Source organism: Protomyctophum parallelum (genome assembly GCF_964188405.1).
Source record: "Protomyctophum parallelum genome assembly, chromosome: 1".
Taxonomy (NCBI): Eukaryota; Metazoa; Chordata; class Actinopteri; order Myctophiformes; family Myctophidae; genus Protomyctophum; species Protomyctophum parallelum.
In genome coordinates, this window is record NC_139697.1 from 30,974,571 (window position 1) to 30,988,045 (window position 13,475).

Here is a 13,475-nt window from a genome sequence, read left to right on the forward strand (position 1 = left end):
ATTACATTCCATGCTCGTGCACTTAACGAGCACCCGGATTTCTTCTGCTCTATTAATAATAGTTTTTTGGTTTGGTTTTCTTTTACCTTAAAACTTCTACGCTGGCATTGGTGGGAGATTCACTTTGATGACCACCGGTCTCCCTCCCCAGGGGTCAAAGGAGGGGGGAGAGAGGGGAAGAAAAAGAAATGCGAGTGCATCGCGTTGGGGGTCTCACCGTTTCTGTCAAGCAACAGGGGGTCAGAGTGTTTCTTGCCTATGTCAGCGAGGGAGCGCACCAGCGGGATGCGGTTGCTGAGCTTCCTCTCGTTCTGGTGGTGGTGTCGTTTCAGCATGGCCTCCCGCACCTTGTTCCTCAGCTCCTCCAGCAGCTGGCCCGACGCCACCATGCTGTCGATCAGCATGTCTGAGAGTCACGCACATACAAAGGACATGTGCAGGCATGCGGACACATTCATACATGCATGTACGATTGCACGCAACACACACACCACAAACACACAAACACACACACACACACACACACACACAGTAAAAGAGACAATTAGTTATGTATTAGTTTCAAATAAAACTGGATTATAAAACAATATATAGCTGCAAGCAGCGATAACACGAGGCCAAGCTATAAGAACATTCACACCCGTGTGAACTGAGCAGTGCAGGCTGTGTGAACTGAGCAGTGCAGGCTGCTCAAATAGTCTTGTTCTTATTGCTGCATTCCTTGGCCCATCCTATCGCTTTTTATCCCCTCTTTTGTCACATTTCTTTATGTACAAAGTGACAGATGTGTTCCACATGAGTCAAGGCACATGTGTAAACAAGTTGAGTTATGCCTCGTTATCGCTGTATATATTTTACGAATTTTCACATACAAACTTCTCTTCATCTGGGATTTCAGTTAATGGTCGAGACTCGATAGATTGATCAAATTGATCAAAAGTCCTGGCAGAAAACTGCTCAAAATGGTGGAAAACCTGAGGGTGGAGCTTATTGGTCAAAGTGACTGTGGAAAAAGTGCCACGGCTTTTGGCCAAACCAGGCATGAGTTATATGCCTGTTCAAAGGTTTCATTTTCAAACGATTGCTTTCAAGCGAATTGCATTTTCAATTGAGTGCTATATCATTCATCACCCTTTTGCCAATAGTCGTGGGTTTTCCTCACCGTTTGGCATAGCCATTTACCATATAATTGCCAAGTTTCACAATAAACGACTACACAGTTAAACCAGAACTGCTATAAAAACAGACAAATACAATAAGGAACCAATGTCCCTTCGACCTTGGCCCCTTAACAAGACTAAATGACTAAATTAACAAAAAAAAACACCAGGTGCATCCATGCGATGTTTTTTTGTTTGTTAATGCCTTGCTAGCTAGACTCTAGAGGCCATACTACTTTCTTACACCCAAATGGACATTTGGGATAATGGCAAGTAACACATTCATTAGGGTTCATCCTGCCTGTCAGATCACAAAGTAACACATTCATTAGGGTTCATCCTGCCTGTCAGATCACTAAAGGATGTGTGTTGTTATTATGGCCTGAGTGTCATGGTAGAGGAAAGGTCATGGCGTCACTCAAATGGTCAGGGTTCATCCTCAAGTGTCTTTGGCATTCTGCCTGTTAAGATTTTGGAATAGCTTGTGTGGACACTTGCAACCGGACACTTTAGAGCAAGGCAGGGTATAACAATAAATGAATAGGGTTCATGAATTTCCACTGCACATTCCATGGCAATCCAGCCATCAGTTTTGCGAGATATCTTCGGACAAAAGTGGTGACAAATGAAATAACACAAAAAAAGTATAATAGAACACTAAAGAAGTAGAAAACTATTTGTATTCTATATGCTCAACACCTTGGATTCGGTCCATCATCCCCAAGCCAAACCTATGTCGCTTCCTGTGGTGGAAAGTAACTAAGTACATTTACTTAAGTACAATTTTGAGGTATTTGTATTTTACTTGAGAGTATTTCCAATTTCCAATACTTCTACTCCACTACATCTCAGAGGCAAATTTTGTACATTTACTCCACTACAATTATTTAAAAACATTAGTTACTTTGTAGATTTTGATTATTATTACAAAACATACATTAACCACTTCAGCCCTATATACATTTGAAAATAGCCGATCTACATACAAGCTCACAATGCGTTGCATCGGCTTGTAGATCTGTTATTTTCAACAGTAATGTAATGTTTTGACTGCAATGGCAGCGGTGTAACTCCAGTGTATACCTGCGATGTCCTCGATGCAGTTGGCCCTCATGTCCAGCATGACGGTGCCGTTGAGGATGCAGCTCCGCAGCTCAAACAGGCTGTGCAGTGACAGCGTGGCCACGTAGGGTTTGCTCCAGCGCTCTCCTCCGTCCTCCACGTCCTCCTCGAACTTCAACCACCTTGGAGAGACAAAAATAAACGGTTAATAATACACCTATAAACGATAAACGTTTGCTCCAGAGTTCTCCTCCACCTCCTCCTCAACTCTAGGCACAAATACAGGTGTCGGCAAAATAGATAACGGGTGACGCTGGACCAAAATACCATTAAGGGACCGGAGCAAGCTCCTATACTCGTAATTTTCGTGCAGCGGCTGACTTGCGGGTAATGGCGGCGACAAATATTGAGCCCTATGGCTCTGGTCTCAGCCACCGCAGTGTACTTTTTGACAAACCGTTTCTCTCCAAAGTTGAATGTTGCCACTACTGTTGGAGCAGCCATAAACTACACAGGTTCATCCCGATGTTCTGCATCTTTGTAAAGTTAGTGTTAAGGGCAGTCCATACTCTCTCCGACCACCGAACTTTTCGTCGGAAAGATCAGACTTAATTTTTTTCTCCGAAGTAGAGTTCGGAGAGTCACAACATCTGGGAGTACAGCTTTCAGAACAAAAATTCGGAGGAATGCGTTTCAGAAGTTGCAAGTGACGTCATGTTGTAGTTGTACCGGAGCTTTCCGACGAAAAGTTCGGTGGTCGGAGAGAGTATGGACTGCCCTTTAGTAAAAAGCAGGTAAAAGAGTAACGTTTGAGCAGACTAACATCAGTCACTTTCCCATTCAATGTAGTAGAAGAGCAGACTGTTTACACCACAGATATGTCGTCTCCGACTACAGGAAATACGTTGCCTGCGACCCGTTTCTGAAATCAGTCTATAGGAGTGGTTGAACCACTCAAAAATAAGCTCTAAAGATAATTTTAAATATAACGGAAATGACAGATTACACAGATGTAGTTCCAGACTCTATATAGCATTCGGAGATTGTGGCATAGTTATGTGGTGCTATCGTCTGACCTGGCAGTCTCCTTCCATTCGGTGGCGCTGCCGTCTCTGAAGCACAGCTCGTCCAGTTCGGTGAAGAGGTCATGGGGCACATGCTCAAGGTCATCGTCCTCCGTACCCAGGATGAACTGAACCCGCTGAGATGGCGTGTCTGGGGGAGGGGGACAAAGGATCATCATAAGAGCGCAACCAAAGCAAACTACACCAGTTAACACCTAGAACGCCCAGGGGTATTAAGGACTATTAAATAAGAGCATTTAGCGACGCACCAGGCGCTATCCCGGATGTAGCTGAAGTAGCCAAAACACTCCCGAGGCGATCGACAACAACGGGAGGTATGATTAATTCTAACGCGACTAGCGACGGGACCACGATGGGCCAACTAACACATAATCTTTGCTTATAATTGGACAGAATTATTTAGATAAAGAGTTATTCACGTTTTAAGATTTTTGGTCTCATCGGCTAAAATAAATACATGTGGAGTAAAAATACTTGCAGCTAACACTGCAAGTAGGCTATAATTTATTCCATGAAGTTACTTGCAGTCTTAGACCCATGCTTTTAATTGCTACATTTAAAAATGCTGTATGTTTACATTACATTATTATTAATATGTAATGGGTACCTTTTTACCCCTAAATGCATGGCTTGAATCAGCCGTGCACTGATGTGAAAGAGTTAAAACCTTACCAACAGAAAGTCAGGGGAAAAATACCTTAGACGTTTGTTATGATCCTTCCACTTTTTTTTCCACTAAGAAGATCACACCAGGATTCGTACTACACTAGGTCTTCACATTCAATATTTGAGCTATTCTTCTAACAACAACAATGTCATGGATTGATCAAATTATATAAAGACGGATTTCACCATCACGCGCGGTTATTCATTCATGTATTGATCATCAGGCAGCAGCATCCAATGGTAATAAAGTTACAAAGATTAAAACACAGTGCTAAACCACATGCACATAGCTACATGTGTGCACTGAAATAAAGGGCAGAAGAATGGATTTACAACTAAGACAATCTCGTCAGAACGCACAGCTGTGTGTGGTGTGGAGACCAGAAACAAACATAAAACTGGCAGCGACTGACTTCAGTGGACGACGACGGGTAATCAGTTAATTTATACTTTTATTACAATATCCAACAGCATCATATCAAGTTAACAATAATGCTGATGTTGTGTTTACTATTGTCACAGAAACACACTGCACGGCTACTGTAACTGGAGAACAAAGATAGCTACGGCCAATCGAAACGACTCTATGTAAATACGTGTAGGAATGTTCACACCCCTAAAATGCGCAAATAAAACTGTAAATACAGAGACATTTTTGCAATGTAATTACAACGACTTAATGACACTAAAACGACTTTCTGATGGAATAAAAACATTCTTTAACATTCCAACAGTGTTAATGTGGCGAAAAACGAAAAAAATCTAAAAATTATTTTGGTCTATTGTGCAGTTTCATTAGAGCCGACTTGTGGTTGAAAATACTGGAAGGGGTCACAAATGGGGGGGAAAATAATTGTTAATAGTACTAGCCCTAATCATCATCATTATAACACCTACTTGGACAACCCCCTAAAGACATTCCCTTTTCAACAAGGTCTTCTGAGGTCTGAGGCAAAACAACAGAAACATCTACTTTTCATGTCTGATTGAATTAGGAGGGAGAGATGTTATCAGGACATCTGATTCCTAACAGAACAACCACTAGAGGCCAGAGGAATGGCAAATGAGACGCATTACTAAAGACAGAGAGACATTTTATCCTAGCCACTTCATATCTCCCTGTTACAAGAACATGGTGTACTTTTGTTGCATGCAACAGATGGCCTGAACTGGAGTATCACGGCGTGATGTGAACTAGAGTATCAGGGCGTGATTGTGCATACTGATTTTTCCCCCCCAATGCAAGCTGTGGGCTGTAGATCCTGGTCACTCAGTCACAGACGGAAAGGAGGACAGCAGAGCACCGAATTCTGACGTCAATATCGGTAGAGGGCGCAAATCCACGGGTTCGTGTACTTTTTATTTGCATTGTAATCCCCATAGGAGGATTTTAAATCGCCTCATAAGAACCGTTTGAAAAATGTACAAGTCATCCCGGCACTCATATGGATAAAAAGAATCAACTGACTGAGAGAAAACGCTAATGTTACTGCTACTGAATTAGTTACATTTTCGCAAGAAACAGACTGTATCAAATATAAGTGACTGACTGTCGCAAACGATACCTGACAATATCGCACCTCCCTGACAATATCGCAGAGACAGCTTGTTTATTTTTGGACCACAATGCTTATATGAGACGATTTCAAGATGACCCCATGTTATTCTCCATAGAGAAATGACTTCTGTGAACCAGGGGATGAGCGAGTGACGTCAGGCCTTTGGCACTCTATTGTCGATGTATCGTGTAACAGCAAAAAGCACGGAATTGACACCAACCAATAACAGATCCAGCCTCTGCATTATGTAGTTTGTATTGCTTTGTACCAAATCGGCACACTTGTTTTTAAGCTCCAGAAACGTTTCGATCTCTCAGGTCTTCATGAGGCAAATATCCTCTTTTTATTCTGTGATTCAAGACATTGGTCTTTTGAACGAACCACTTTCAACACACGATGGGCAAGTTGTGAAAAATAGCAGATCTACAAGCTCACAGAGCATCGCAACACAACCCAGGCTTTTGAATCCGCTATTGGTATGACACCATGGTATGACACCATGGTATGATAAATTGTAAAATAACGTGGTTACATACCTGTGTGCAGGTGGATAATGACTAACCTATATTTGGTTTATTTGCAGGTTTACAGGTATAGCAAAATGCTTTTTTTTTTGTACAGTTTGTTCATTTTATTTTTGTTTTGTACAGTGTACAGTATGTGGCCCATGGAATCGATCAATTCTGGATTAAAAACGTCTAATATATTATTTATGGCCCAAGATCTATAAATCTCACATACAATTAAGGCAACCGGCGGTTCCACATGCAGCACAAGGTGCACTTTTCTTCATTTGAGCACCTGCCCCTCTAAATGTCTTTTCTTATATATCCAGCCTAGCCCTAGAGGCTAGACTATGTGTGTGCAGTGCAGGTCTCTCCAATGTTCAGTAAACATCCCCACTGCTGGAAAAGCTTCAGAGTTTTAACCGACTCCCTGCAGTCTCTCTGCTTTGTGTTGTTAAGCCAACGGTGGGACGTTTGGAACACTGAAATATCAAAGGTTTAATCTGTATTTAGAGCTGGCTGGCTCCCATGTGTCGTGATTGGCCTTTCAGAGCAGGCTGGTGGATTTCAGACCTCATATTTTCTCCCAGGCAGAGGGAGGAGTTTGAGCGGAGCGATGCCTTTCACCCAACATATTACACTGCGACACCCCCGTCACACTTCACTGTGGCGCGGGCGGCCATGTCGTTTATGAACGGCTAATGAGGCTAATTGAGGAAGGAAGAAACGACTTCTGCACGTACGTTTAGTACCATGTCTGAGGCAGTGATACACGATACAGATTGGATATTGTTGCTGTCAGGAGGAAACCACCTAACGCACCTAACTCTTTAGATTATTATGTATTTCTTTTTCATAAATCTGTGCTATTGATTGAACACCCTTTACGTCTGTGTGTTGGTTACAAAAATATTGAACCAATGGAAAAGTATTAACTCCATTGGACCCTCAGGACCACTTCCTCAATCCACACAGGCCCAGCCTGTGTGGATTCTGGTCTAGCGGGGCGAGTGCCGGTCAAAACAGGTGATGGATCCTATTGGATCACCGATCCGGGAACCCGCCCCGCTCCCCGGTAGAAAACAGCAGAGAGCACTGCCGTCATCAAATTTGATGCCCCTTCTGCACTGTTATTAGTTAGCGAAATACAAGTTGACTCATACTTCCTATGCCATATTTTACAATGTGTTTCCCCAGGCTTTTCTTTTTTGTTTTGCCGAACGCAAACAAAAATAAAAGCCTGTGTACCGAAACTACAGGAACTGGGTTTTTTTTTACAGGGCAGTGAGCCAAGACAGCTGTCCTAGCATATCCCTGGGTCTGTAAAGAATATACAATTAACACTTATTATTTCTATTTTTTTTACCTATGCTGCTATACCAGCCACTACAGTAGTGTACATATTACATAATGATAGTTTCTTCTCAGATGTTTGTATCATATCATCATACTATAATCATATCATCATACTATAATTCAGCCAATGTCTGTGTGTGTGTGTCTGTCACTGTGACTGCCGTAGCTCCTCACTGCCTGCACCAATCACTCCCACTTTTCACACAAGCATTGACCATAATAATATGGAACCAAACCAAATGAACCCATTTACACTCTCAGAGTTCAATTAACATTTAGCATTTATACAAATACTTTCATGTTATATTACTGTTTTTATTCATAAAAAAAACACTATATATATTAGACAAGTTAAAATGACTGTTAATTAATATTTCTGGGGGGCAATATCTCACAACGGGTAAGGACTAGTCTTTGTAAAACATAGCTGGCAAAACAATAGAAAGGAATCTAGTTGATAAATTAATCTAATCCAATTTTAATTATATGATAAATTCACGATGAATTTCATATTGCCTAATAATCAACTGAGACCATAAAAGGATGGAATAATAAGGTAATAAAAAGGTACACAATGGTAAATGTTATCTCACCCCAAACAGACGTCTTGAAATTGCTTAATATACTCAATCAAAAACATAAGTATTACTTTTTTTTAACCATTGTAAAAGCATTACTTTTACAAATGTTATGGACAATGGTTTACGAGTTACTGACCATAAGTGGGAGAGTCCCTGCCGTCGTCCTTGCCCTCCTCAGAGTCTCGCTCCCTCTTCTTACGGTGATGTCTGTGGCCTCGGTGGCGATGCCGACGTTTGTTTTCCCGTCCGAGAGGCACATGGACCCCAACGTACACGGCCCTGTGACCTGGGGGTGAGGGGAAGAGATAAAGAAACTCTCATTTGTACTTTGAAAACCATTTCAGTCAGACAACTCAGAGTTAATTCAGAATATTTATTGAGCATAGTTGAGCATAGATATATGAATAGAAGCATAGTTCTCTGGGCCTAAGCACACTTTAGATTCCATGCGCGGACAGAAGAAGCTGTGTTTTACGTCATTTCCGAGTTTTTAGACAGCTGGTGGATGGAAAAGCAGCTCCAGTGCCGCGGAGGAGAGCGTTTCCGGGAACCTGTCCGTCGCGGCAATCAGCCGCGGGGGTGGAGCTTCTTTTCCATCCACCAGCTGTCTAAAACTCTGGAAAGACGTCGTCAGTCAGCTTCCTTTGGCCGCGCCTGTCGGCTCAAATCGCTGCCCACGGTGTCTGTCTGTGTGCAAGACAGAGGAGAACGCATGCTATGCAGCTCATATTACTCTGGCGGGGCGGGGGAGGAGCAGCCCAGGCTAGAGTGCCACATTATTTCGGATTTTCATATTAGTGGATTTGGTGACGGCCGATCGAGTCATTATAGGAGCTAGAATCGGCCGATTAAAAAATCGGCCACCGATCGACTGAAGCATCTCTAATGACAAGCCTGCATGTTGGTGACCCCTGTGCGTAACTAATGAAATTATTCAGAAAAGTATTTGTCATTAGGTTATTTGTGATGCTATGTATATATGCAATTCATGGATAGTGGCGCATTTTCTTTGAACTGATTTGGTGGGAGTTATTATGTCAATAGTTGGTACAGTTAGTGCTGTTTGAGGAGGCCACAGCTTATTTAAGAGTCATAATTCATAGGATATGGATTTATATATAATTTTTATTCCCCACCTAGGGGGCCCTAAGAAGGTTCCCAGCCTAGGGTCACAACATCCAGCACTGGATGCATTATATTTACAGATTATTATCAGAGATTTAAAAACAGTGCAAAAGTAGTACAAGCTTCATGTCAAATAAAATAACACGACCTACAGTGTTGGGTATACAGTGTACAGCGTTTGGTGAAATCTGTCTGGTTTTAAGATTATACAAATACATGTTGCACAAGAGTACATGTTTCTTTTTGTCAAGGGAAAGACTGAGAAAAGAAGATTTAATTATGAGAAAGAGGTATGGTGAGGTTATACACAATAAACACATGATATGCTTGTTCAGTGTTTCCAAAGAGCAACTACTCGACAAAAGCATAAAACTCCCACCTAAAATAGAAAATGGGAAAGAGAACAGGAGAAACTGCATGTTCCATTACTCATTGTGTATCGCTAAGACATGAAGTCATTCAAGGACAATGGTGCTTTCAGGAGAAAATAAAATAAAATGCACCCGTGCGAACTGAGCATTGCAGTGTGTATGTGTGTGTGTCAAGCCCTCCTCCCTGGCCTGTGTATGTGTGTGTGTGTGTGTGTGTGTGTGTGTGAGTGAATGAATGAATGAATGTCATTTGGACCGCTCAATTATTCTCCCCACTTTGTCTTCATTATGTCTTCAACCAGATGTTTATGGCCGTTTGAGGGTCCTGCCTTTTACAATACACGTACAGTACAGCATTCATACATGTGATCTATTACCAACAATCAGAGAGGTTAAGCCTGTGACGGCTACAATCACCTCCATAACAATGAACACATTAAGAGCTTGAATATAGCACGGGAAGCGGATTCATCTCCATTTCCTGGATGGATGTAACCTCTGTGACCCATTTGAAGCACTGTGAAAGAGGACTGTTAACACCCATTTAGACCTGAGGACAATTCAAATGCCTTCTAAATCCTGACAGTTTTCTGAAAAACATGTTTCTATGTCAGTGGTTCTCAAACTATATATGTCAAGGAGCCCCAGAATTATCTGTATTTGGCCGCTGACCCCCATCTGAAAATATGTTGTTCCAGAAGCAAAGATTTGAGATCAAAACATTCGCTCTGAAAGAATATATTCAAAGATATCCACCACATTTTCACTATTTTTTTAAAATGGCAGACCTACAAGCTCGTAGCGCGGCACTCGGTGCCGTGCTATGAGCTTGTAGATCTGCTATTTTCCAATAGCGAAAGTATAACATAATGCGTAAAACACCAAAAGGGGTTCCCGCCCAGAATGGGTTAACTTTTTCACTGTCTGATTTCCTTCCAATATGCATTTTGTCTCATACTCGTCATACTGAACACGTTTGAAGCTCTGAGATGTAGACAGCCTACTTTCTCGGCCAGAAACTTTTTCCCCCGGTGGCGACTGTGGCTCAGGAGGTAGAGCAGGTCGTCCAATGATCCATGGGTCGGCGGTTCGAATCCCGGCTCCTCCTGTCTACATGTCGAAGTGTCCTTGGGCAAGACACTGAACCCCAAATTGCTCCCGATGTGCTGGTTGGTACCTTGCATGGCTTCCGCCGCAATCGGTGTATGAATGGGTGAATGTAATGCACAATATATGTAAAGTGCCTTGGATAAAGGCGCTATATAAATGCACCATTTACCATTACCCCCCATAGATGAGTTATTCTGCTTTGATTTCAGAAGGGACCTCATGATGAGCACAGAAAACAACAGCACATCGCTCCAAGGATAAAAGGATCGGACACACACACACACACACACACACACACACACACACACACACACACACACACACACACACACACACACACACACACACACACACACACACACACACACACACACACACACACACACAGGCTATAGAGCACCGAAGTCTGACGTCAATATCGGTAGAGGGCGCAAATCCACGTGCCTCCCCAGTGTCCCCCCAGTGCCTCCCCAGTGTCCCCCCAGTGTCTCCCCAGTGCCTCCCCAGTGTCCCCCCAGTGCCTCCCCAGTGTCCCCCCAGTGCCTCCCCGTGTCTCCAAGAGCAATAATCCAAATTAATCTTAATTTATTAATCAAATCAATTCATTAATTAATTAAAAAATCGACGCGCGCCAGAAGCCCCCCCGCGCCCAGCACTATGCCAAGGCCTTTTCCTGCAGGAAACACTGCACGGGTTCATGTACTTTTTATTTGCATTGTAATCCCCATAGGAGGATTTTAGATCACCTCATATAAGAACTGTGTTTGAAAAATAAACATGTCATCGAGGCCGTTTCACTCATATGGATACAGAGACACCTCCCTGACAATAACACAGAGACAGCTGGTTTATTTTTGGACCACAATGCTTATATGAAACGATTTTAAGTTGACCCCATGTTATTCTCCATAGAGAAATGACTTCCGTGAACCAGGCAGAACCAGGGGATGAGCGAGTGACGTCAGGACTTCGGCGCTCTATTAACTTTCTTTGGGTGCACATCTTTGCTCCGACATCCGACAGGCAATAGTCTGACACCCTACCCCAAACCGCACGTGAAAGCCATGGGTGAGTCTTACTCTTAACCGCCCACGTGTGTTTCTTAAAAGGTTAACTGCGGAACATTTACAGCCGCCTTTTAGGCTAGACTGCCTAAGTTGATAATGACCTTTGGACAGCCACTGCACTGACCGCTGAGTTGCTTGTCATGACAATACACTTGTACGGTGTAATCGCTTGTGGTAGTGTTGAAAAGTATTCCAAAGTGCCGACCACCACAACAGAACGGAGCAGGAAGCACTCCGCGCCATTCCACCCCCTCCATTGTAATGAATAGGGACTCAATTTTCCTTAACCGGCAACGCATGGCGGGGCCACGGGTGAGTCCTAACATATGTGTGTGTGTCCCCTTTTTGGGGCTATATGTCGGACTAACGTAAGTCGTCGTCCCCATCTGGCAAACTAGCATCGATATTTGGGGCATAACATTATAGAAGACCATTTTAAAAGGTTTTCAAGGAAATAAAAATGCTCGATCTACAATGTCGTGAGGTTATTATATATACACTCATACTGTAACACGTACTGAACTGTGAACAAGCATATTTTTGTATATAAGTTAAATCTCAAATAGAGACATTAATCATGTCTGTCTACATTCTTCAGATTGATTAGCTCTATGAGCAAAGAAAACAAGAAGCATCGCTCTGAGGATTAGAGAGAACACACACACACACACACACACACACACACACACACACACACACACACACACACACACACACACACACACACAAGGGGGAGACAGGGGGAGGTAGAGAGTAGAGAAAGAGAGAGATGGGGAGAGAGAACGAACATCAGGTCAGGGGATATTAATAAAATCTCTGAATACATTTCTTACCAAGAATCTTCTTCACCAATGTGGTGTCTGCTAACATATCCCACAATGGTTTCTATTCAACGACCCTAGGGGAACTGCTGAAAGTTGGGGTAGCATCAACAACCAATATATGACAAAATGTTCTAAATTTCATTATACTTTAAGTAGTATGTGACGTGTCAAACTAGGGGTTTTTCATGATTCAGAACCCATTCCAGCATTAGTTTTGCATGGCAAACACTCCTTGGGCAAAATGTGTCCATAGCCACTGTTTTTTAGCCCAAGGAGTGTTTTTCGTGCGAAATTAATGCTTGGAATGGATTCAGAATAATGAAAACCCCCTAGTTTGACACGTTACATGCTATTTAAAGGTGTAGGGAAACAGAAATGGTGGGTATTTTATTTTGAAGTTTCAGACGGTTTCAGCTGGAAACACCGCTCTGAAGTTTCTGAACCAATCAGAGCGTCGCATCCCTTCAGGCGATGGGACGGTAGCTAGGGAGTAGGGACGCATGGACTGACTTTGTTTACAAGTCAGATAGTCGGCCAGCTGTACCAGTTTACTGTTATGTGGCTTATTTCTACCCTATAATGTTTTCAGATACATATTTTAGCGTGACGATTAGGTTGAAACCGAGTAATACACTGTCTGGATGCTATCTTGAATGGGAATAAAAACGGAGGATTTCTGTAATCAGTAGCAGCTGTTGGACGGATGCGCAGATATGGGGAATTATACTGGTGAACTTCATTTTTATTGGCTTTTATCGATGTGTATCTCTACACGTCATCACGCAGCACGTTTTCATTTTCAGGAACTAATAAAACAAATATTTGTATGGACTTTTGATATAAAAACACACAGAAATGAGAATTTGCCCATTTTTTAGCATCCATTGTTAGGTATGCCCATATGATGACCACGGATATGGTCTAAAAGTGTGAAAACCGTATTTTTCATTTCACTACGCCTTTAAAGCATAATGAAATTTAAACATTTTGCTGTCAAAAATTA

The 13,475-nt window shown here is 42.4% G+C and overlaps 1 protein-coding gene across 4 annotated transcripts in view; it reads right to left on the minus strand.

The window, feature by feature from the left end:
- LOC310865681 (sodium bicarbonate cotransporter 3-like) overlaps positions 1 to 13,475 on the minus strand; it is a 74,523-nt gene that overhangs the window by 35,351 nt on the left and 25,697 nt on the right. For 3 of the 4 annotated variants that reach the window (XM_083774893.1, XM_083774891.1, XM_083774890.1), the window contains exons 3-6: positions 8,112 to 8,261; positions 3,299 to 3,437; positions 2,244 to 2,404; positions 218 to 406 (exon numbers count right to left, since the gene is read on the minus strand). In XM_083774893.1, coding sequence (XP_083631019.1) covers positions 218 to 406; positions 2,244 to 2,404; positions 3,299 to 3,437; positions 8,112 to 8,261 — 639 coding nt within the window. The remainder of the gene's footprint in view (positions 1 to 217; positions 407 to 2,243; positions 2,405 to 3,298; positions 3,438 to 8,111; positions 8,262 to 13,475) is intronic. The other variant, XM_083774892.1, reaches the window with a different exon arrangement.